The following is a 25338-nucleotide window of genomic DNA, read 5'->3' as shown; positions in this document are numbered from 1 at the left end:
CATATGAGTTTAAAATACTAGAAAGAGCGGAAATTATGATAAAGAAACAATGTTTAGTGTTGTGGACTTCTGCTGGCCTTCACCATTGGAGTCGCACAGTCAGTCAACCAAATTGAGCAGGTCTAGTACCGGCAGTCGAAGACAGTAAGGAAAAAAAAGTATGCCCAACCACATGCAGCCCAGTGAGTAAGGCCAACAGTCAATAAGCAGCAGCGACCAACACTTTTCCTACAGATACACAATTCTATAAAATTTGGAAAGCACGTTCATCTCATTCTCATACCCGATACCCGTAACATTAAATTGTTGCATGCAAACAGCTGTGACAGGTGCTACAGTGGGGTGCCAATTAGTATACAATTTCATAGTATTTTGTTAAGACCTTAATTTTGTTGTATAGATTTTTTTGCTATGCTAGGTGAGTCACGGCGACATACAAAAATACAAACAAGTGCATAGAAAGTGCTTTTTAATGTTTTGCTCCCTATGGTTTTTTATTTGTCATTTATTGACACTGAAAGCTTATCGAATGTGTAAGAGCAGCGAGGCGGAAAATGTCCCGAGCCCAATATGTTGGATGTCAAATCTATAGTTTATTGATAATTTCTGCTTGAAGTTTATGCAGCTTCGACAGAAATGATGAGGCCAGAAACAAACTCATTTACCGTTTACGACTTTTTTCAGTGAAAAGTAGGGCTAAAGAGCTCTTTTCTGGTAGAAGGCGCTGAATAAGAAGAGCAATCAAGAATGGTTTGGGAAGGTGCAAAGGCTAGCATGCCCACGTATGTCATGCGCAGTGAGAAGCCCACCTCAGGAAGTGTTAAACCTAATTTTTCACTTGATGCATCTAAAAGTGTTCGTGCAAGGACTGGATTTGGAGAATCCAACATGTAAAAGTCAAACGAATACGGACACGCGACGATATTAGATGACACAACAAAGAGACGATTAAATGGAATCACAGATAACCTAACATCCGACACCGATCACGTCACGGTGATTTATGACTTTCAGGTGCAGAACATCTAAGATATTCTTCAAGAGGGGATTGGAGGAAGGCCTAGACAGCGAAAGGGGCACTACAACCTACAAGGTTGGCTCGAAAGTGTAAAAGGGACTGGAGCTAAAATGTACTAGAAATATCTGCAGGCAAATCGACGCCAGACTGCTCCAGGATAGTACGGTCTCAGACATCAATGCCACGATTTTTGTCAACACCCAGGCTGCCTTAAAGGCATTAGAACCTAACCTTATAAAGTCGAATATAAATCGGAGATGTCGAACCTCGCTGGTATACATAAGGCACCTAAATTTCTCCCTTTTCTAAGTCCTAGGGCGCAGCGATATTGAGGGGAATTTGCCGATGAGAGAGCGACATAAGCGAGGCTGGCAGCGCCGCTTGACCACCGTTGGGCTTTTCCCTTGGAAAAAATCTAGTAGTATGAGATTAAGGCAACGGACTTGCTATGAACCAACAGGTATGATTGCGAGCTCTCAAGGCCCTTCTGGCCATGTTTGATACGAAAGATCCGTCTATGACACCGTTCGGTTGATTCTTCCATTGACAGTCCCTCACGTTGAAGCATATTGAATAAATATCATCCCAACTGTCTGATTGTAGATCAGAATGCAACGGATCATGGTGGGCATTAAAATCGTCTAGAATAATGCGATCTTCACCAGTGAAGAAAGCAATTATAATAGGCAATATATCCACTGGTGCAGCAGGTGACAGGAGGAATGTAAATGTTGATTTCTAAATTCGCATCGCCTGACGGGACAGCTGTTCCATGACGTTACAAGACACTGTCGCTGTGGCTGATCTCGCGTTCAAATATATTATACTGCACAGAGTGGTGAGTCATAAATGTGAGTCCGCCTCCAATTCCTCCTGCATTGTCCTTTCTATGGACATTGTAGGCAAAGCAGGTGTGCAAAGCAGATTTTGCAGTGAGCTTAGTCTCTTGCATCGCAGCTATGCAGATGTTGTCCAGCTTCATGAAGTGGGCTATCTCCGCGATCTTCCCAGTTAACCCATTGCAGTTTCACTGCAGTATAGGAGACAGGGGGTTCGCCTAGGTTGTAAAAGGCTGGGGCGCATGTGCTGTTGAGACAATAGGATGGGATGTCCTAGGGAGAGTGCCTGGGTATCCGATATTGTTGGGTGCGCGGCTAGGCAGTACTGCGACAAAACCACCCGTCGGGGATTACCGACGCTGAGCCCATAACATCTAAGGAAACGGCATCGTCCAAGGCAGGAACTGCACTGGGCAGATGCCGGAAACGTATGCTATCTGTAAAAATTTGTGAGCATGGTTACACTGCCACACCGTCATTTTATGCAGGGTAAAAGTGTAATGGTTTTGCGTTGTGCAAAATTTTCACAAAAGAACGAAATACCCCGTAAAGGCGTTGCCTGCTTTTTAGAATAGAACAAAATATATTTACAAACCTTTCGCGGCGTACAAAAAGCATAACACTTTTTCCAGGAATTTTTTTGTCCATGGGTTGGAGCGGCCGTGAAAGCTGGTGGCGGCGATGCTGCTAGAAAGTGGTGGGGGGCGCTACGGCGCAGACAACACGGTGACCTGCGGCGTGCACAGCAAGAGGCCACGTAAGTTCTGAAGAAATGAAGGGGCTACTAATATTGGGATCTAGCTCTGCACCCCGATCGATGCAAACACCCTTTCCGCGTGACACATCGACACGAGTGTGACCGTCCTAAAAATATGCGTTTCCGGCCACGCAGCAACACTATTTTTCTGGACCAAGGTTTGGTTCAACGCCTTCCCGAAACAAGAGAGTATGGAGCAATTCCGATGCAAGGATCTGCTTTGGGGATGATAATTTATGGGAGAGACGCTACAATTTAAATGGGGTTATACTGAAATTATAGCCTTTGGTCGGGAAAAATACCGTGTCGATCCGGTACATAGAACCGGCTGCCGTGGGAAGCCAACGGTAGAAAAGTCATGCGATTTGTCCCATGCCAACCATGGAATACTCCATAAAAATATTTATCAAAATGTATACATTCACACATGCTCAATTAAAAGAGGCATGCACAAGATACAAATTTATATACCGGTTATAGGCATTTTGACTTATGCATGTTTTAATTCAAATACGAATTTATTACGTTGTTAGGGTCCCTTAAACAAGTCTCATGCAGGCCGAAAAATGGCATCAACCGGTGCTCAGTCTCATGTGTGTTGGTGCCATTTGAATTATGATACCAATTATTAAAGCAGATATTACATAAATATAATTAAAAGGTAGCATAAATTATGCATGCCACGTAAATTAAGAACGAGAAAATCGATGCTGCAAGACGAAAATTGAAAGAGGCTGCTCAAGTGAAAAAGGGCGTAGCAAAGTGCTTCAACAAGAGCTGCCGTTTATAATAATACTTAATCAATTGATATGTGGTCGAGCAACACATTATTATTTCGTCGATAAGAAGATGCACTTGCCATGTATATTACACTAAAGTGGATGTAAAGGCGGTGTTTGTATCTACAAATACTATAAAGATGGTCTCAAGATATATATCTGTTTAGGAGATAAGTCTTTTCCTACTAAGTGGATGTTTCCCCTGCGGGTAAGGGTTTAAACTTGCCGCGGTAGGTTATACTCGTCCAATATACGAGTTTTGTATTACTCGAAAGGAAGCAATATGGACGCGGTGTATAACTTGCGCAACCCTATTACGGTCGTTACTGAAAACTATACCACAGGGAGCAGGGAAAGCCAGTTGTTGTGATCTGTATATACTGCATCATATGATACTTTTGTGCAGGTATCCTGGCCTCGTGTTCGTTTCACCACGCATGCGAGGGAGTTCACATATGGGTAAGTTGACAATAAAGTATACTCAATGGAGGAGCTATGTATTCTCTTCTCCACTGAAGTTGACAATGAATGCCATCTCTTCCGCTCTCGAAGTTGACAGTAAAGCATTCTCTTCGAAGTAATGCGTACCTTCGTTAGAAAGTTGGCAATGAAGTTTGTTTTTGGAGGCTCTGAAAGGACTTTTTACTTGTTCTAAGCTAAGCATAAATTTTGTAAATGACCCTTCAGCGGAAGGTCAAACAAAAGGTTGATAACATCTCGTAATTGTGCGGAGATATCTGATTAATAAATGGTCGACAAAGCAGATACTTGTCGTGCGTGGATAACAATTGATAATTGAAAGAGTGGGGTATGTGCTTATTTTTCTTTTTGAAAATTTTGAAGCTGCATTAAGCTTAGCTGAATGGTGGCATTGGTTTTAGTGTAAATGTGATTAGTGGCTGAGACTTTATGTCGTAGACGCGAACGGATATTTTGATTTTGATGTGACGAACAAGTTGTAATCACACCCCTTAATTGTGATGCAGGTTATTCCTGGTACTCGGAAAATGTTATTCACAGTCCTTAATTGTGAAATAGTATATTGTATCTGATTAGCCAAAAGATCAGAATATGGTGGAATTATTTGTGCTAAGATTTCAATGGGTATTGGAATTCACGGTATCGTTGCGTTCAAACGGACGTCATTATACATAAAATGGAGAAGGTTATAGAAAAACCTTGTATGAGGTGGGTTTTGTCGAAGGCTGAGGTAGCACTCAGTCAATCCAGGGTCAAGTAGAGGTCCCACAAACCCCCACTTAATAAGAACACAGTATTTTTGTGCTAATGACGAATGCACATACATACGGCTTGAAGGATTTGGAGGGCAGCAGCTTTCCGTACCAAGACAGTGGTTGGTGAGAGATGACCTGACGTAGCAGTGCGCAACGGACGGAGTAGGTGAGGATAGACGGGGTCGCGCGTTTTCCCCGCCAGTTAGATGGTAAGGGATCAGCCAATAGCAGCAGCGGCGAATCAGCACAGCAACAGCCGAACGGTGGTAGCAACGGCGGGTGTGGCGACGGCAACAATCGTGCGACGGGGCGCGTACCAGTGGCGTAGCCAGGGATGAGTGTCGGTTTCAAGGTTGGGCTTTATTACCTTTAAAGCGGATTACCAATGGCGGCTTCTTATAGGCGTCGGTTATGGCGGCTTCCTGTAAGCGGACGCTATCACAGTGCCGGCTGCGAGGGAGACCTCCGAGGTATGATATGTGGTTAGTAATGGCATGACGGCAGGGCTGGACGCGGAGTTGTACCAGCCTTAGTAGATGTCTCCACCTTGCTCCACCTATATGAGGCGCAAGCAATCAAAGTATTATTGCTTTTATTCGCTGCACTATGTTCATGTCTGCGTGAAACTCAACAGCTATTAATCACGGACGGAAACATAAACGCTCCAGAGCACTTTACTTTCGAACATTTCAAGTACCGCCCCATGTTTCTTTTGGATCATTCATAATATCGAAAGAGAACTTGTCTGACGCATTTAGAGAAGATGATATCACACACTTTTTCAAATACTTTTAATCTGCAGCAGAATTTACTTCTTTTATCGGCTTAAGTACTCGGTAATTTGGCTAAACAATAACTTAACAACATTTCAAGTACCGCCCCATGTTTCTTTTGGATCATTCATAATATCGAAAGAGAACTTGTCTGACGCATTTAGAGAAGATGATATCACACACTTTTTCAAATACTTTTAATCTGCAGCAGAATTTACTTCTTTTATCGGCTTAAGTACTCGGTAATTTGGCTAAACAATAACTTAACGATTTAGCTATGCAGTAAGCAGTTTACCCATGATCAGATAACAACTTTCTTCCCCTTAAACTAAATAGGAAAATAATCTCATAAGCGTACCTATAATTGAGGAAGTGAAACCTAGAATCGAGAGTACTAAAAATATATACGAAAATAATTTATCAGGGTGACGCTATCAGAAAACTGTCGCAAAACATAGTTAGTGGCAGAAAGTGGCAGCTGATATTAACACTTTGGAATTTTAAAACGTTGGCTAATAATAAGATATAAGTCTTAACGTGAGGATCGGTGCGGAACCCAACTAAAACTTTAGCTGAATTTGAAATATTTGTACAAATAAACACGAATAAAGGCACTGGTGAAATTTTAAATTACAAAAAAAAAAAAAAAAAAACAAACACAACAAGCTTAAGACACTAAAATTATTTCAAAATGAAGTAAATACCTTTGACTTCAATATTAATTTTTATTTATTTCAATACAATAATATTTTATGTATTTTTAAATAGCTTAAACTTGCACTTTATTTTTAACTTGCTCACACTGCAAAAACCAACTAATACCATAACCTCACTTTTGAAGCTTTTATTAAAGAGTACAGTTCGAATACAACAAAAACACCTTTTAAATGGCTGTGTTAATAAGAGATCCTCACGACAGATTTGGTGGCAAACTTTTCACTTTGATTTTTTTATTTTTGGCCTATGGAACCGACCACTGTGGACCGGTTGAGATTTTTCGACGCCCGTGTAGAACACATAAAAGTATGCATTTTTTTAAGTATTCGAGTATTCAAGCACTCATAACCGCTTTATTAGAAGTTTTAAAAAATAAAGCAGATTATTTGGAAATATCTGATTTTGATAAGATGTATGAATAAAATAATTTGTATGTTTGCCAACGATTTGCTAAAAAACCAATTTTTTTTTTTCAATTTTATCTTTAATCATCAAGACGAGAGATAAAAATATTTTAAATTGGATATTATCTTGATTTTATTTTATATTTAGTAATTACGTATATTGAGCGCTAAAAAAGTTTAATTAACTCTAGATCTTATTACCGACGGACGAGATGTCGTTTGTATAGTTAATAAATTTGTAAACTCCGCGAATGTGTTAGATGTTTCCAAATATGAATATAATACGCTTAGGTATTAATTTTTCTCGAACGACTTGGTTTGACCGGTTTTGAGACCATCCCTACTTGCTTTTTTTGTGTGTTTTACTCAAAGTTTGAAGTACGATTGAATCACGAAGATACACGTGATATGAAACCGCTAAGTAGTACACTGAAAGAAAAATACTGGTAAAATCAACCGAAATACGGGTCAACTCAACCGAAATTTCTGTAAATTTTTATCCATCGCAACAAGATGTTGAATGAACTGCGCACAAATCGTTGATTCGTAATTGCCCGTTTTAGTAGTCAAATGAACAAAAAAAGTTGTTGCGACAGTGAATACATATGTAAATACGCATGCTTGCTACATATACATATGCACATACATATGTACGCATTTACTAACCGAACTTCAAATATGCTGGCACCCATTAAGCATTATACACTTTAATATTTTGTTTTATTAAACACACTTTCACCAAATTTTATATTTTATAATTTATTTAATTTATAGTTTTGAACTTCGCTTTGCAAATAGAAATGAAAGTAGTAGCCACAAAACTGATTCTCAATTCTTTCAGTTGCAGCTGAGCTCATTCTCAATTTCTTCTCTCGCATGTAGTTGCCACACTTGATTGTTTCGAAGAAAACTTGTAGTATAAATGTTTGACGTAACATTTTATGTAGAGAACTTGTAAGTTATAGAAAAGTAAAGAATGAAATCGCAGAAAGGTAGTTCACCACTGGAGTAACTTTAGATGTAATTCGGCAAGTTTAATTTTCGTAACACTTTAAGTTGAAACGATTCCAAAACAACCCAAACTTTTATGTTGTGGGAAACATCAACATTAAAATAGGATGTTTTTTATTATCTTATTAAATTAGTTAGCGTGAGTGAAAGTTCGTAAAATCTTTAACAAAATGTTACTAACTTTGGAAAAATCCTGTTCGTTCAAACAAAACTGTTGCAACAAGAGGGCGCAATTTCGCATTTCGATTGGAGGAGAAGTTGCAAAGTTGTCCCGATAAATAGGTGTCCCGGTATCTCATCATTTTTTGCATAGAAAATTCAAAAAAGGGTTTTTCGTTTTGTATTGATGACTGAAAAACTAGTTTTTTGTTGTTTCCCCATTTTGCGTGTTTTTTCGATTTGTTGGTTTTCTTATTTTGGTGTTTTTTTTAACAAGTGGCACCATTGTCATAAGTACAAAGTAGAGAGCGCAGTGAGCGTAAAATGCTCTTTGAAAATTCTCTCTCATTTATTGACTGTTGATCGCTGTTGAAATGACCAGTGAGGTCATGTATTGACTGTTGATCGCCGATGAAATGACCAGTGAGGTCAGTTGTGTTAACAGAAAAATCACTCAGATTGATTAGGAATCTGTCAATTTTACAGAATTTTGTTAACTTAAGAGCGAAAATTTCTCTTCTGTTGAAATGGCTAAACTAATTTGTTCGCTTGACAAAGAACTCGGTCGAATTAACCATAATTCGCTCACTTTCACCGAATCTCCGTTAAGTCAAGAACAACAGAACCGATTTGTTGATTTTACTAGCACCGTTTCTTTCAGCGTAGTTCTTCGAAAAATTTACGGGCCTCTACGCATTGGTTACAGCGAGTTACAAAGAAGATGGAATGATGAGCTGTATGAGCTTTATGCTGACATCAACTTAGTATAACTAATTAAGACACAGTGGCTACGATGGCTATATCATGTTATGCGAATGAAAGATGATGCTCCGGCAATTATTCATAGAAAAAATATATTATTCTTATCGAATTTCGCTTATGGCGCAGAGGAAGAGAGCGGACCAGGTGGAAAGATTTCAATTTCCTTGCTGTTGCCAATTCGCGTGAGTTATCACAGCGAAGAGGCGACTAGCGTGACTTGTTGGACGACTATAACCGTTTACTTAAACGGTTAAGCGAAAATCAAGTGGGTAAGTAAACAGTGGATCCCTTTTTAATATGACAATTATTTTTTTTCTTATCTAAAACTTTATTTACATTGGGATCGTAAATCTAATGATGCTAAATGAGTTCGATATGTGAGAACCTTTGCGAAGTTAATTAGAATTCCAAATCGTCACATGCTTCTAGCTGGTGCAGTACTAAATTCTTTATTATATTATCATTTATAACTTTATTATACTCAGCTGAGCAGAGCTCACAGAGTATATTAACTTTGTTCGCATAACGGTAATCCGAAAAGGCATAAACTAGTCGAGATAGATATAGACTTCTAAATGATCTGGGTGAAAAAAGAAATTCATTTAGCCATGTCCGTCCGTCCGTCTGCCCGTCCGTCTGTAAACACGATAACTTGAGTAAATTTTGAGGTATCTTGATGAAAGTTGGTATGTAGGTTCCCGGGCGCTCATCTCAGGTCGCTATTTAAAATGAATAAAATCGGACTACAACCACCCCCACTTTTTCGATATCGAAAATTTCGAAAAACAGAAAAAGTGCGATAATTCATTACCAAAGACGGATAAAGCGATGAAACTTGGTAGGTGCGTTGACCTTATGACGCAAAATAGAAAACTAGAAAAATTTTGGACAATGGGCGTGGCACCGCCCACTTTTAAAAGAAGGTAATTTAAAAGTTTTGCAAGCTGTAATTTGGCAGTCGTTGAAATGAAATTTGGTAGGCACGTTACTCCTATTACTATAAATAAAAAAATAAATAAATATAAGGCACGATAACCTCCGAAGAGATCTAAGGCCGAGCTTCGCTTCCAATTTGCGTCGTGCTCCTCTTGATTTTCCCTACAAATTGGCCGGACGGGACCTACATGTTTTATGCCGACTCCGAACGGCATCTGCAAGGCAGATGACTTTTCACTGAGAGCTTTTCATGGCAGAAATACACCCGGAGCGCTTGCCAAACACTGCCGAGGGGCGACCCCGCTTAGAAAAATTTTCTTCTAATTGAAAAACCTTATTTCTAAAATTTTTTTGATGTTGCATTTGCCCGGGGTGCGAACCCAGGGCATACGGTGTGGCAGGCGGAGCACGCTACCATCACACCACGGTGGCCGCCAATTATTGCTATATGTGTGCTAAATAAAAATTAGCAAAATCGGATGACGAACACGCCCACTTTAAAAAAAAATTTTTTTTAAAGTCAAATTTTAACATAAAATTTAATATCTTTACAGTATAAAAGTAAATTATGTCAACATTCGACTCCAGTAATTATATGGTGCAGCAAAATACAAAGATAAAAGAAAATTTCAAAATGGGCGTAACTCCGCCCTTTTTCATTTAATTCGTCTAGAATACTTTTAATGTCATAAGTCGAACAAAAATTTACCAATCCTTGTGAAATTTGGTAGGGACATAAATTCTATGACGGTAACTTATTTCTGTGAAAAATGGCGAAATCGGTTGAAGCCACGCCCAGTTTTTATACACAGTCGACCGTCTGTTAACTAAACTTAGTTCACGTACTTATCTGAAGTCACTTTATCTTGGTATAAAATATGGCCGAAATCCGACTATGACCACGCCCACTTTTCCGATATCGAAAATTACGAAAAATGAAAAAAATGCCATAATTCTGTACCAAATATGAAAAAAAAGATGAAACATGGTAATTGGATTGGTTTTTTGACGCAAAATATAACTTTAGAAAAAACTTTGTAAAATGGGTGTGACACCTACCATATTAAGTAGAAGAAAATGAAAAAGTTCTGCAGGGCGAAATCAAAAGCCCTTGGAATCTTGGCAGGAATACTGTTCTTGGTATGACATATATAAATAAATTAGCGGTACCCGACAGAAGATGTTCTGGGTCACCCTGGTCCACATTTTGGTCGATATCTCGAAAACGCCTTCACATATACAACGAAGGGCTACTCCCTTTTAAAACCCCCATTAATACTTTTAATTTGATACCCATATCGTACAAACACATTGTAGAATCACCCCTGGTCCACCCTTATTGCGATATCTCGAAAAGGCGTCCACCTATGGAAATAAGGCCCACTTTGTTTTAAATAATCAGTAACACCTTTCATTTGATACACATGTTATACAAACACATTCCACCTAATCCCATAGGTTCATTTTGCTAAATGGTGATTTTCCCTTATTTTGTCTCCAAAGCTCTCAGCTGAGTATGTAATGTTCGGTTACACCCGAACTTAGCTTTCCTTACTTGTTTTTCATTTTTCATAGTCAGCAAGGCTTTATTGTTTATTTCATCCTAGGCTAACATTAACCATAAATGTCTGGTTTGCTTTCAGTTCTGCTTTAACAAAAAAAAAAAAAAATCATATTGTCCATTCGGCGGAAAAAAGCTGTAAACTTCACTTTTCTCTAAAAAGTACTCTTTCACACGGATGTAGAGGGGCACATTTCAATCTGTATGGTGTTACTTTTTAATTTTTCCCACAAGTTGATGACGAGACGTACATGTTTTTTGCCGGCATGAGAATCGATTTTCAAAACTTTTCCCACTTCTTTGAAATTAACACTTATATAAACAAACAAAAACTTAAAAATAGGAAATAACAGTTCTAACTATCAAAATTATTCTATAAATAAAAGAAAATGTATTAAAAACAAGTAAGGACGCGACCGTCTTCGGCTGTGCCGAAGACTTTATACCTTTCCTGAATGGGGCTGAACAATAATCTTATCCCATTCGTAATATCCAAATAATCGGCTGTATAAGATATTAAATATATAGTGAACAGATGTACATAACTAATGCAGATGCATTTATCCATTCAGCTAGCTTTGCAATTGGTCTCGAAGAATTGCCTTTTTGTTGCTATTCCTTTTTTATTCACTATTTAGGTACATACACTCTGTATGTTGTTTAATCCTAATTGTGTGGAACGTTTTAGGCGCACTTGGACGCATCAGATTTCTATTGGTAGTCATAATTAAGATGAACTGAACCTTAATCAGATTACGCTACGCTTCACATATTTAGAAATTTCAAGCGCCCAACGCTTTTGTTTAAAGAGGCAGTAATAACGAACAGCTTCTTATCTGAACAATCGCTTGTGGGGGATATATGCTATATATATGACGGATATCATCCATTTTTTCAGACAATAATATGTACAATATACGAAAGCATATGATGAAGTTTGTAGCTTCAATCTGATAAATTGAGGAAGATATGAAAAAACTCCTCTATTCTGACAAAGGGGATATATGCTATAGTGGTCCGATCCGGCCGGTTCCAACAAATGTCTTATCGGACACCTAAATATACCCGCTCACAAAATTTTATCAAGATATCTCAAGTATTGAGGGACTAGGTTGCATACAAACAGACAGACGGACATGGCTAAATCAACTCAGCTCTTCATCCTGATCATCTCGGTATACTTATTGGTTGGTCTATCTATTTTCCTTCAAGGACTTACTATTTTGAGATTCGTGGCGATGTTAATCTACCATTTCATTTTCATGAAACGTATAAATATACGAGCTGGATTGTTTTTTTTAGTCAGCTGAGCAAAGCTTTGCAACCCTTCGTTCAATATAAAAAAAAAATACAAAATAAAGGGCTACATTTTTCCTGCTCCTCATAACCACTTTTTAATTTCTTTGCCACTCCATTTCCCTGATAATATTACTTTTCCCCCTTTTTAGTTTCCATCAGTCTTCTCATCTTCATTGTTCCGTTCTACTTTTATCCTTTCCCTTATCGCCTTCTTCGTGTCTCCCTATTATTTTGTTTATCTTCTCCTACCGTACCTTAATATTTATTCATGTGGACAGGATGCCACTTTAAAATAATTGCGTTTTCTTTTCTTGCTAAAGTGTTACGCTTTTTGTACGCCGTGCAAGGGTTTTTGTTCTATTCTTAAAACCAGGCAACGCCTTTACGGGGTATTTCGTTCTTTTGTGAAAATTGTTGCCTGCTCGCAACGCAAAAGCGTTACACTTTTACCCTGTATAAAATGGCGGTGTGGCAGTGCAACTCTATGAAACTCTCAATTCGCTCTTAAGTTCCACATATACTCTGTTCATATGAGTACACAGATTACGCATTCAGGAGTTCAAAATTGCTTCGTTTTAAGCAACTACGTCACAGTTGACTGTTTGAGTGAATGAAATAAAGAGAGAAAAAAACAAGAGCTAAAGGAAAATGACGTTAGAATTGCCCATAAAAAAGAGCTGACCTAATATTTACATGCGCAATGCGCAATCTTCTTGTGTGATTTGTGATATGAGTGAATATGGTGAGTTGAAATGTTCTTTGTATGCACTATAAATGTTGACAATTTTCTGAGGTAGGAGTAACTCTATTAAGGCTTTACCATTTACTTAGGCAACAATTTATTTCAGAAAAGAAAACGCTATAAGTTTTCATCGCGCTAGTGCGATCGTGCACTCGCCTTCCCAACACATCCTAATCTGAGTGCATATAAATATATTGATTTATGATGAATTGGTAAATTAATCAGGCATGCTTAACGAACGAAACGATATCATTTCGTTACGATAATCAACGCTAATAAACGGAACGAAGTCACTTCGTTTCGTTTATTAACGTTAAGATCGTCAAATTAACGTTAATTAATTTCAGGCATGCTTAACGAACGAAACGATATCATTTCGTTACGATAATCAACGCTAATAAACGAAACGAAGTCACTTTGTTTCGTTTATTAACGTTAAGAACGTCAAATTAACGTTAATTTGACGATCTTAACGTTAATAAACGAAACGAAGTGACTTCGTTCCGTTTATTAGCGTTGATTATCGTAACGAAATGATATCGTTTCGTTCGTTAAGCATGCCTGAAATTAATTGATGCCCAGGCATTTGATTTTGAATCTGATGTGGATGAACGGACAATCAGAGAGGGGACAAAGAGATGAAATGTGGGGATATATGACTGCAGGTTGAGTATTGATGTCAACAAAAACTGCCGACTTTGGAAGCGAGGAAATCAGAGGGCCGGTCAAACAACATCGTTTACGAGACCACCTTAAAGGGTGGCGATATTAAGCGCGTATTGCAGTTTGAGTGTGGTGTGCTTCATCAACAGGTAAGAAAAGGGAAGGTCGAAAAAAAACTATCAGCATTGCCTTCAGATGTGACTTCCACATGCTGGCTTTCGTTGGCCGATTGTTACACCTCGTATCTGTGACAACAACCAAGAACAGCCAAAGTCGAGTTAAGAACCAATTGAGTTATTATATACATAGATCTGGTATGTTGAGGATATCAAAATTCTTAAATTTTTACTCACGTGCTCATCCACCGAATAAGTAAGTTCACCATCATCGTATAACACAAACCATCGCCGCTGCCATCGCTGTAAAAAAAAAAGGAAAAAAGAAAAATTAATGCGAGTGAAGTTATTTTTTGGTTGTATTAAAAATTGATAACAAAAGAATTAACTTTCTATAACTCGCATTTTATTTCTCATTAAAAGTGTAAGGCCCCATGGGGTTGGATCAAGTTGTCAACGATGTTTGTGTTGTTTTCGTAGCAATATTGTTTGTAATTGCTGCAATTTTTGTTTATTATTTCTTGTTGGTTTTGTTGTTATGAATTTACAATGTACACTACACTGCTGGTTTATAAGCTTATTTTTTGTAAAGTTTGCCGCTAAAGTTATTTTTTGTGAAAAATAATAATTCAGTCAAAACCGCAAATTACAAACAACAACACTAGCCCAAGCCCACAATATTATAATAATGACAACAATAACAGTAATAACAACACAAACCTGGTATATAAACACATAAATATGTATGTACTAGATACTGCAACATTTGTATTGCATACGGCTAGAATTGCGGGGGCATTCCAAGGCGCATATGGATATATGTATGTATGTACATATGTCTACATTCATGAATTATTGCATATTTACACTCCTCATGTCATATCAAATGCAACATACACCTATAAACCGACTTTTTCGATTAAAATACATACATTGGGGTGTTTCACTTTCGGCTATTTTTTTCTTTTCCACAACAAGTAAAAAACACCAGAAAATAAAAAAGGACAAAAAATTAAAACAAAAGTGTGCTTTTATCTAAGAATTTATAACTTTTTTCACCAAAGGGAACCAAAAATTGAAAGTGGTCCGACAGAGATATACATATAACCAAATTTAGTACGCGACAACAGCTACACTGTAAGAAAAAAAGCTGATAGAATCAATCCAGTTATGGGTTGATTCAATCGATATTTCTGTCCATTTTTATCCATTGCAAATGGCTGTTGAATCAACTTCGCACAAGCTTGGGATTCTGAGCTAACCGTTTTAACAGTTAGATCAAGAAAAAAGGCTCATCAAATGTACGCCACAGCTCTGTTAAAAAAGAATACAAATGAAAAGCTTTTTTCTAAACATTTTTACGTTGCTTTTTCCAGGCCTTGATACCATGATACCATCACACCACACATTCTGATGTGTTAACTAATATTTATTAATAGCCGTGTTTTTTTTACACGCGTATATGTTTCCGTTTGCGCGTAAACAAAACGCTTATCCTCGCTTAGATAATGCTTAGGAGACCTAGGTTAGGCTAGGTTGAAGTGGCTGCCTCCGCTGTCCAAGCGGATACTCGCGTAGGCTGTTGTGGCCTGTTGTGCTACCACGCGAGGGGCCTCCTATTTCCTATTTCCCTACTTCCGAATAATGTTTCGACCCCAGTGAGGCTAAACCAGCGCGTTTGCCTGATGAAACGCAAGATGTCGTTTGTGTGTGCAGATTTAAGCTCCGAAAGACCCTCAAAGGATTGTCTGTTGAGGCATCGGTACCTGGTTTCTGACAGTGCGGGACAGTGACACAGATAGTCCTCCTCGTCCCTACAGCTGCGGCAGAAGTCATTTGTTTGTAGGCCCATATAGGCACCATGAGTGCCCATGAGACAGTGATCTGTGAGAAGGCCCACTAGTGGGCTTATAGAAATACTGTTTAACATTATCACCGATTGCGATCTCTTCCAGATTAGGCCAGATTTGCTTGGATATTCTACATGTAGATTCTATGGCCCATCTGGCGTTTGCCTGATGCGTGAATAGAGATCGCAAGCGGTGCTTGCAGATGTTTAGAGGAAGGCTGGCCCAACCTGCGGAGGTTATTGTTTGCAGATTGGTGCCTTCCCTAGCTAGCTCACCCGCAGCCCAGTTTCCTGAAATGTCACAGTGGCCAGGAACCCATATAATGCTCAGGTTGCATTTTTCAGGTAGCTTGTTGAGGGTTTCCCTGCACTTCAACGCCACTAGTGACGAGGTGTTGCTACATTGCAGGGATTTTATGGCAGCCTGACTGTCCGAGAAAATTGAAACAGAATTGGTCACCTGCAGGTTAGCAAGATAGAGGGCTGCTTCCCAGATAGCTATAAGTTCAGCCTGAAAAACTCTAGCGGCAGTGGTTAAATAACTAGCTACAGAACATGTTGTACCGAAAAGCGCAGACACAAACCTCTGGTGGCCATAGTGTATAACATACAGCTGAATCGGTTGTGATGAATAGTGGACACACACCTTTGTAGAGGTGATACATAGAATTAGTGTAGAGGTGAAACATAGACACATATTTCAGTTGCATCCGAGTATAATTCGTATTGAAATTTAGGAGTACTAATTTTATGCGCAGCAATTTCAGAAGAGTAGATAAAGTTTAACGCTTAGCAGTCCATATAAAGTTTAAGCGTAAACGTATATAGATGTAAAAAAAACACAGCTAATGACAGCGTAAAAATATTAACGACTACTGTTAAAATATAACAGTCGCTGTTAATATTACAGAGATATCTCTTTTTTTAACAGAAAAATCTGTAAGGTTGATTGAGAATCTGTAATTTTTAAAGAATAATGTAAACTTGAGACTATTAGTTTTTCTTTTGTTGAAATGACCGTACAAGTTTGTCCTCTTGACCAAAAAACACTGCTAAATTAACAATAATGCGATCAATTATACGAATTTGGGACGAATAGAATACAAGCGGCCAGCCAATTGATTTATAAGTGATTATGGGCGTTTCTTTGTCTATGCCACAAGTGTTGCCAGCAAGAAACTTGAGGATTTTGTTACGGCTCTGGACTCAAGGTACAATTACGGGTGTCAAAATAAAAAAAGTCGCCGAGGATTTGGTCAGTGACAGTGCCACATTTCGTGAGATGAAAAAAAACTGGAAAGACTAGGGAGGAGCTAGTCGTTATTTGTATAGCATAGCTCATAGATGGATTGGTCAGGTCCTGTTTGCCATCATCGTGCAGCATTCGGTGTAGGATACAATTGTAACTCCTTCTGGTGGGGAAAAGAGCGCCGTTGTGTATAAGTTAAGTGAAAGCGGGGATAGGACACCACCCTGTGGCACCCCTTGTTTAACGTTTCTGGGTTTTCGTGTTTTGTTCCAGTCCACTTTTTTAGACAGGGAGGAAGGGTGGACTCCTCCAAGTCTTGTAGTAATATACTGTGACTGACTGCGTCTAAAGCTGTTGATAAGTCTAGCGCTACAAGTACTGCTCTATGGTGGAGTTCTTCACTCAATCCGCACTTTCTTTGTGTGTGGATGACGTTAAGCGCTGTGGTGATGCTATATATGGAAGCAATGCTGATGATTGGCAAGTCACAGGTTTGCGGTGTAATAAGGGATGTAATTTATTGGTATTGTTATTGGTCGCAGGAATAAAATAATAAAATGGTACCTTCAGCATAACTATTTAATTTTTTTTTTTTTTAATATTTGCTTAGTAATTGAACATAAAATTTAACCATTAAGTGGATCAAAATTACCCAACGGTGCGTTTAGAAAGTTATCACTCAACGAAAGATCAACAGTTGTGTTCGCTGTAAGCGCTCCTTATTCGCTAGCGAAAATTATAGTTTTGTTAATGACGTTGGCGATGATGGTGTTGTTGGTGTGCACAATGCTGATTACATTTTGTCTGCGAAGGCGTTGGTGCGCGACCAATCTGGTTTTTATTAATATATATACATAGATGTGTATGTATGTGTTTATAACATATTTTTAAACTTCATCTGCATAAATATTGCAACATATACATATGTACGTACGTATATACGCGTACATAGCTTTAACAGACATTTAGTGTTTGCCTGAAACCATTTGGTTGATTTATGCATGAATTATTGTAATTGCACTCGAGTGCAATTTAACATGACTTTGGATGCACATAAAATAATCATTTTTTTCTGTTTGTCACAATTATGAATTTATAAAATCATATGCAAATATTTATGTGTTGATTTTGCTTTTGAATGGCAACATTTATCATACAAAAAATGCGTTGAAATTTGGGTTGGGCTTTGCAAGGATAGGAAAATGATGCCAGCGAAAACCGAAAAAAAAATTTTAAAAGCACAAATTGACAGCTATAAAGTGTGTTTTGAATAATAAAGACATACCTACATATATTTTTCATACTAAAATGTGCCATTACAATTGAACTAATTTAAGGTTAGACATTGCGTATGAGTTACATACATACATATGTACATATTTTCTACAATTCAATGAACAAGCATAAATGCCGGTAAAATTGCCACCTTTGCACATTTAGATGAAAATTGTACAATAACGGGTTAATTTAGAATAATTTAACTTATCAAAGTAAAACAAGTAAGGAAGGTTAAGTTCGGGTGTAACCGAACATTACATACTCAGTTGAGAGCTATGGTGACAACATAAGGGAAAATAACCATGTAGGAAAATGAACCGAGGGAAACCCTGGAATGTGTTTGTATGACATGTGTATCAAATTAAAGGCATTAAAGAGTATTTTATGAGGGAGTGGGCCATAGTTTTATAGGTGGACGCCATTTAGGGATATCGCCACAAAGGTGGACCAGGGGTGACCCTAGAATTTGTTTGTACAATATGGGCATCAAACGAATGGTGTTAATGAGTATTTTAAAAGGGAGTGGGCCTTAGTTCTATATGTGGATGCCGTTTCGAAATATCGCCATAAAGGTGGACCAGGGGTGACTCTAGAATGTGTTTGTATGATATGGGTATCAAATTAAAGGTATTAATGAGGGTTTTAAAAGGGAGTGGTGGTTGTTGTATAGCTGGTCGCCTTTTCGAGATATCGCCATAAAGGTGGACCAGGGGTGACCCTAGAATTTGTTTGTACAATACGGGCATCAAACGAAAGGTGTTAAAGAGAATTTTAAAAGGGAGTGGGCCTTAGTTCTATAGGTATTCGCCTTTTCGAGATATCGCCATAAAGGTGGACCAGGGGTGACTTTAGAATATGTTTGTACGATATGGGTATCAAATGAAAGGTGTTAATGAGTATTTTAAAAGGGCGTGGGGCTTAGTTCTATAGGTGGACGCCTTTTCGAGATATCGCCACAAAGGTGGACCAGGGGTGACTCTAGAATGAGTTTGTACGATATGGGTATCAAATTAAAGGTATTAATGAGAGTTTTAAAAGGGAGTGGTGGTAGTTGTATATGTGAAGGAGTTTTCCAGATATCGACCAAAATGTGGACCAGGGTGACCCAGAACATCATCTGTTGCATACCGCTAATTTATTTATATATGTAGTACCTGCCAAGATTTTAAGGGTTTTTTATTTCGCCCTGCAGAACTTTTTCATTTTCTTCTACTTAATATGGTAGGTGTCACAACCATTTTATAAAGTTTTTTCTAAAGTTATATTTCGCGTCAATAAAACAATCCAATTACCTTACCATGTTTCATCCCTTTTTTCGTATTTGGTATAGAATTATGGCATTTTTTTAATTTTTCGTAATTTTCGATATCGAAAAAGTTGGCGTGGTCATAGTCGGATTTCGTTCATTTTTCATACCGAGATAAAGTGAGTTCAAGTAAGCACGTGAACTAAGTTCATTAAAGATATGTCGATTTTTGCTCAAGTTATCGTGTTAACGGCCATGCAGAAGGACAGACGGACGACTGTGTATAAAAACTGGGCGTGGCATCAACCGATTTCGCACATTTTCACAGAAAACAGTTAAAGTCATAAAATCTATGCCCCTACCAAATTTCAAAAGGATTGGTTAATTTTTGTTCGACTTATGGCGTTAATAGTATCCTAGAGAAATTAAATGAAAAAGGGCGGAGCCACGCCCATTTTGAAATTTTCTTTTATTTTTGTATTTTGTTGCACCATATCATTACTGGCGTTGAATGTTGACATAATTTACTTATATACTGTAAAGATACTAAATTTTTTGTTAAAATTTTACTTTAAAAAAACATTTTTTTTAAAAGTGGGCGTGGTCCTTCTCCGATTTTGCAAATTTTTTTTAAGCGTACATACAGTAATAGCAGTAACATTCCTGCCAAATTTCATCATGATATCTTCAACAACTGCCAAATTACAGCTTGCAAAAATTTTAAATTACCTTCTTTTAAAAGTGGGCGGTGCCACGCCCATTGTCCAAAATTTTACTAATTTTCTATTCTGCGTCATAAGATCAACTCACCTTCGTCGCTTTATCTGTCTTTTGTAATGAATTATCGCACTTTTTCGGTTTTCCGAAATTTTCGATATCGAAAAAGTGGGCGCGGTTATAGTCCGATATGGTTCATTTTAAATAGCGATCTGAGATGAGCGCTCAGGAGCCTACATACCAAATTTCATCAAGATACCTCAAAATTTACTCAAGTTATCGTGTTAACGGACGGACATGGCTCAATCAAATTTTTTTTCGATCCTGATTATTTTGATATATGTAAGTCTATATCTATCTCGATTCCAATCAAACTTAATATACTCTGTGAGCTCTGCTCAACTGAGTATAATAAAAGAGGTACAGTGAAAACTTTCTGTGGCGGACACTCAACGTCAGCCAACTTTTGTCCGCCCAGAAGTTTATTCGCTCAGCTCGTTTACAATTTTTTTGTTATTTAATAGATTTTCTACTCACAACCTTCCATTTTTAAGAAAAATGTTTATATAACATTGCGCTAAAAACTATGTAAGCCTGTTCGGTGGAGATCTTGGAGCCCCAACAGAGGTGAAATAGTGGGGTAAGGGAACAAACTAGTGGACTCGGTATAATCTATGGTATACTGTACCGATCCGGTAATAAGATTATCGTGAAAGAGTGCAGATCTCTAAAATGTCTTTCAGGCGAAAGTGCAAACCGTGACCAAAGCAGGAGAGACACTGGAAGAAACCACCAGGCAGTAATTGCGGTGATAAACTACCGCAGCACAAAAACTAGAAGTATGTAAGAAACAGGTAGAAGCTTACAATCACTATAGGGCCCCGGGGATATGGGCACATATGGTAATGAAAAGGCGGGTAAACTGGAGACACAAGCTGCACATGATGAATCAAGCAGTAAAGTTTTGAACCTAAACGTAGTTCTGCAAGGTGTCAAATAAAATGTTTAGGTCTAGAAGCGGCTACTGAACCCTAAAACACTTTTATTATATTCCAAGAGGACATAGTTACCTTACATCAAAGGTCATGATGAGTATGCGTCCGTTCAAGAGAGGTTTTTGATTGATTTGTTATAAAAAGAGGTGTCAAAATTACATTAGCAGTTTTTCCGGAACTATAAATTTCGGGAGGGTTGGGGTCAAAATTCTGCTTTTTTGGAAATTCTGCATTCATAATTCCGAAAGTTGAAACACCGGAAATCAATATTATGGAAGTCAATATTCTGGAAAAAGCCGATCCAACACCGACTGCGCCATGCACAGTAATTCTGCATAGAACACCTTTCTGCATAGGCGGCCTTTGTCCGCGCTAATAAAAAATAACCCTGGGCTACGCCATGCCAAGTCCGGGTGTGTGGTATAACCGTGGCTACCGCCACGGTGATGTCCTTCTGCGTAGTACACCCTTTTGCGTAGGCGGCCTTTGGCCGCACTTTAAAAAAATAACCCTTAGCCGATCTAACACCGGCTACGCCATGCCATGATTCCGGAATTTTGTGGACCCAGACTTTTGACTTCCAGAATTTTGTCGACCCAGAATTTTGATTCCGGAATTTTGACTTAAGAATTTTGATTATAGAATTTTGACCGTTTCCCATTTCGGGAATCATTAAGCATGGTTCGGAAAACTTCAATTATTAAAAAGAAAAGTTATGGTGCTGTTACAATTATCGGATTTTCGTCAGCATATTATCGTCTTGTAATCGATTTGTTATCCGTAACAACTATTATCGAAGAGTTATCGCTATATTTTTTATCGAAATAATATAGATTTGTTATCAAAAATATCGATTTGTTATCAAAACATATACATTTTTTGTTTTTGAACAAATACCGATATGTTATCGGAAAAATATCAAATTTTTATCAAAAAATTATCAATTCATATTTGATAACTAATCGATACTTTTCCGATAACAAATCGATATTTTTTCGATAAATCATCGATAACAAATTTATATTTTTTCTAGAAAATATTTATAAACTTTCCATAACATCGATATATTTTCGATGGCAAATCAATATCTTTTCGATAACAAATCTATAACTTTTCGATAACAAATCTATATTTTTCCGACAGCAAATCGATGACATCGAAATATTTTTGATAACAAATCTATATTATTTCGATTAAATATACCGATACCTGTTCGTTAAGAGTTTTTTCCGATAACAAGTCGATAATATGCTGATGAAAATCCGATAATAACAACAGCACCATAACTTTTCGTTTTATCTCATCCAAAATAAATGCACATATATGACCCGGCCTATGAAAAGGTGGCTTATGACACAAACAAATTTTCCACTTTTTTTATGGTTTCGATAGTTTTTTTATCTTTAACAGCTGTTTCTCGCAATTTCTTTTTTAAGTCATAAGCCACCTTTTCATAGGCCGGGCCACATATAGGTTAGGTTAGGTGGTAGCTGCCCTGATAAGGTCCCTTGTGATACCACAAACACTAAGAATAACGGTGACGTAGATATAGTAATTTAGAGCATCGTTGGGTAGCAACGATAAAGTTCCGAATGATACCGATCTCAACCTTGGATAAATCTTCGGGAGATCCAAGTGAGTCGCGACCGAAGCACTTTCGCCTAGTTCTGCCAAAAGCTGGGCAATCAAGCATAAAGTAATTTGATTCCAACTCATCATCCTCCATACAGCTGCAGCAGGATGGAATTTCCAGTATATTGAGACGTACCGCATGGATACCCATGGGACAGTGGCCCTGTCAAAACCCCAATGACCATTGATTGGTAGACCTCCTGTCATCCACTTCCAGCCCGAAAGACCTAGATGCAAATATAACACGCCCACGAACCGTCGATAACAATCCGATAACTCGTTGATAGCGATTGTTATCCTTTTCTTTCCTTCCTTTTTATTTTATGTTCTTTTCTTTCTTTCATTTTATATTTGCGGAAGCATAGAAATTATTCACGGGTATGTTATTCGTTGTTGTTTTTGTAGTAGCACCAACTCTGTAAGCTAATATTTATGTATATACGTCTCAACGGAGCGTGATTTATATTTTTTTCGGTAATCGGTTTTTCTCGTTCACTGAACATTCCCTTTATTTTGCTTGCAAAACGGTTTTTCTTTTTGAGAAACCGCAACCAGCCGTACCGGCATTTAACAGTTATTTAATGAGTGTTTATAAAATAACTGTTTCAATTGAAAGTATTGGTTTCGGGAACTGTTATTTGCGATATCCGTTATATTCAGGTTCATTACGACAACGAAACTCAGTTTGCATAGTCTGGAATAGTAACCAAACCTGAAATATTGGCCGAATAAGTCGCCCACTCTGTTCTTCGGGTTAAACTTTTGAATAATAAAAATTAAAATTGCAGCCCATAAATTTTGTTTTTTAGTTTTTCAGGCATTTTGATATTGTAGGATTTTGTCTATTTTTAATGCAGTCTTATCATGTTACCGAAAGCCACAGTGCTAAATTTGACCAAGATTTCAGTTCAATTAGAATATATTGTCAATTATTTCAATTAAAACTAATTTAAGTGCGTGCTCCGTGGTGTGATGGGTAGCGTGCTCCGCCTATCACACCGTATGCCCTGGGTTCAACTCCCGGGCAAAGCAACATCAAAATTTTAGAAATAAGATTTTTCAATTAGAAGAAAATTTTTCTAAGCGGGGTCGCCCCTCGGCAGTGTTTGGCAAGCACTCCGGGTGTATTTCTGCCATGAAAAGCTCTCAGTGAAAACTCATCTGCTTTGCAGTGCCGTTCGGAGTCGGCATAAAACATGTAGGTCCCGTCCGGCCAATTTGTAGGGAAAATCAAGAGGAGCACGACGCAAATTGGAAGAGAAGCTCGGCCTTAGATCTCTTCGGAGGTTATCGCGCCTTACATTTATTTTTTTTAATTTAAGTTAATTAAACCTATTGAAATAATGTGTATGGATAATTTATTTCAGTTCAGCAAAGATAATGTAGGTATTTAAGATTTTTAATTGCGGTATAAAACAGGTTAAGATTATCAAGCAATTGTTTAAATGATAGCATTAACAAACGGACGGACAAACTTGTACATTTAGCAAGACCGATTTTGTTTTTCATTCTGATAACGTTATTGTACAAAAAAAATAAATGTAAGCATAAAATCAAATTTTTATTAAAACAAGTAAAGGTGTAACCGAACATTATATACTCAGCGTGAGCTTCAATTGTACATCATTTCAGATAAATTACTTTTCTACATAACTCGTGGCACCGTCCGTTTAAAAAAAAATGTCTCCCCATTTCCTCTTACAATAAAACTTGATAAGTGAAATATCATTGAATCAAAACTATTTTTTGCTAAGTTATAGCTTATTATTTTAGTCTACGACCATTTTAAACTTATATTATATCTAAATTGCCGTGGTCTTTAACCGATCCCGTTTACTAGAAATATTTTCTGCTATAAGGAAAATAAATGTACCCAATTTTATTACGATCCGTTAATTTTTCTTCGAGTTATGGCTCCTGAAACATAGAAAATTGCTTAGTTATAAAAGGGCGGTGCCACACCCATTTTAAAAAATTTTAGTGTTTTCCAATTTAATGTCATAATTCAATTTAAAAATTTAATTCTATTGATACAAAGCTCCTTTTCGCTAAGATACCTTATTATTTTCATCGACGACCCTTTTAAGAATCGTTTATATAAAAGTGGGCGTGGTCTTTCACCGATCTGGTCCATTTTTTTGTAGAAATATTTCCTGCTATAGGGAAAATAAATGTACCCAATTTTATTACGATATGTAAATTTTTCTTCGAGTTATGGCTCCCGAAACATAGATATTATTTAGTCGTAAACGGGGCGGTGGCACGCCCATTTTTTAAATTTGAAGTTTTTCCTATTTATTGTTATAAATCCACTTGGGAAATGAAATACCATTGATATAAAGCTCTTTTTTGCAAAGATATAGCTTATTTTCTTCGTCCACGACCCTTTTAAAAATCTTTTATATAAAAGTGGGCGTCGTCCTTAACCGAATTCGTTAATTTTTCTTCAAAGCATTCCTTATTGTAAAGGCAACCTCTCTGCCGAATTTTGTTACGATAGGTCTAACAATTTTTGATTTATGATTAATAATATTTGTAAAATTGATTTTTTTACAAGTGGGCGGTGCCACGCCCATTTAAATTTTTTTTTCAAATTTGTAT

At 37.6% G+C, this 25338-nt stretch overlaps 1 protein-coding gene across 14 annotated transcripts in view; it reads right to left on the bottom strand.

Annotated features, from left to right (window-relative positions):
* osp (outspread) overlaps positions 1 to 25338 on the bottom strand; it is a 418306-nt gene that overhangs the window by 62157 nt on the left and 330811 nt on the right. For all 14 annotated transcript variants that reach the window (XM_067765574.1, XM_067765584.1, XM_067765576.1 and 11 more), the window contains one exon: positions 14009 to 14074. In XM_067765574.1, the coding sequence (XP_067621675.1) occupies positions 14009 to 14074 (66 nt within the window). The remainder of the gene's footprint in view (positions 1 to 14008; positions 14075 to 25338) is intronic.

The sequence above is a fragment of the Eurosta solidaginis genome, chromosome 2 (genome assembly GCF_040869045.1).
Source record: "Eurosta solidaginis isolate ZX-2024a chromosome 2, ASM4086904v1, whole genome shotgun sequence".
In the NCBI taxonomy this organism is placed as follows: domain Eukaryota; kingdom Metazoa; phylum Arthropoda; class Insecta; order Diptera; family Tephritidae; genus Eurosta; species Eurosta solidaginis.
Note: the sequence above shows the minus strand (reverse complement) of the source record. Positions and strands in the feature narration are given on the sequence as shown.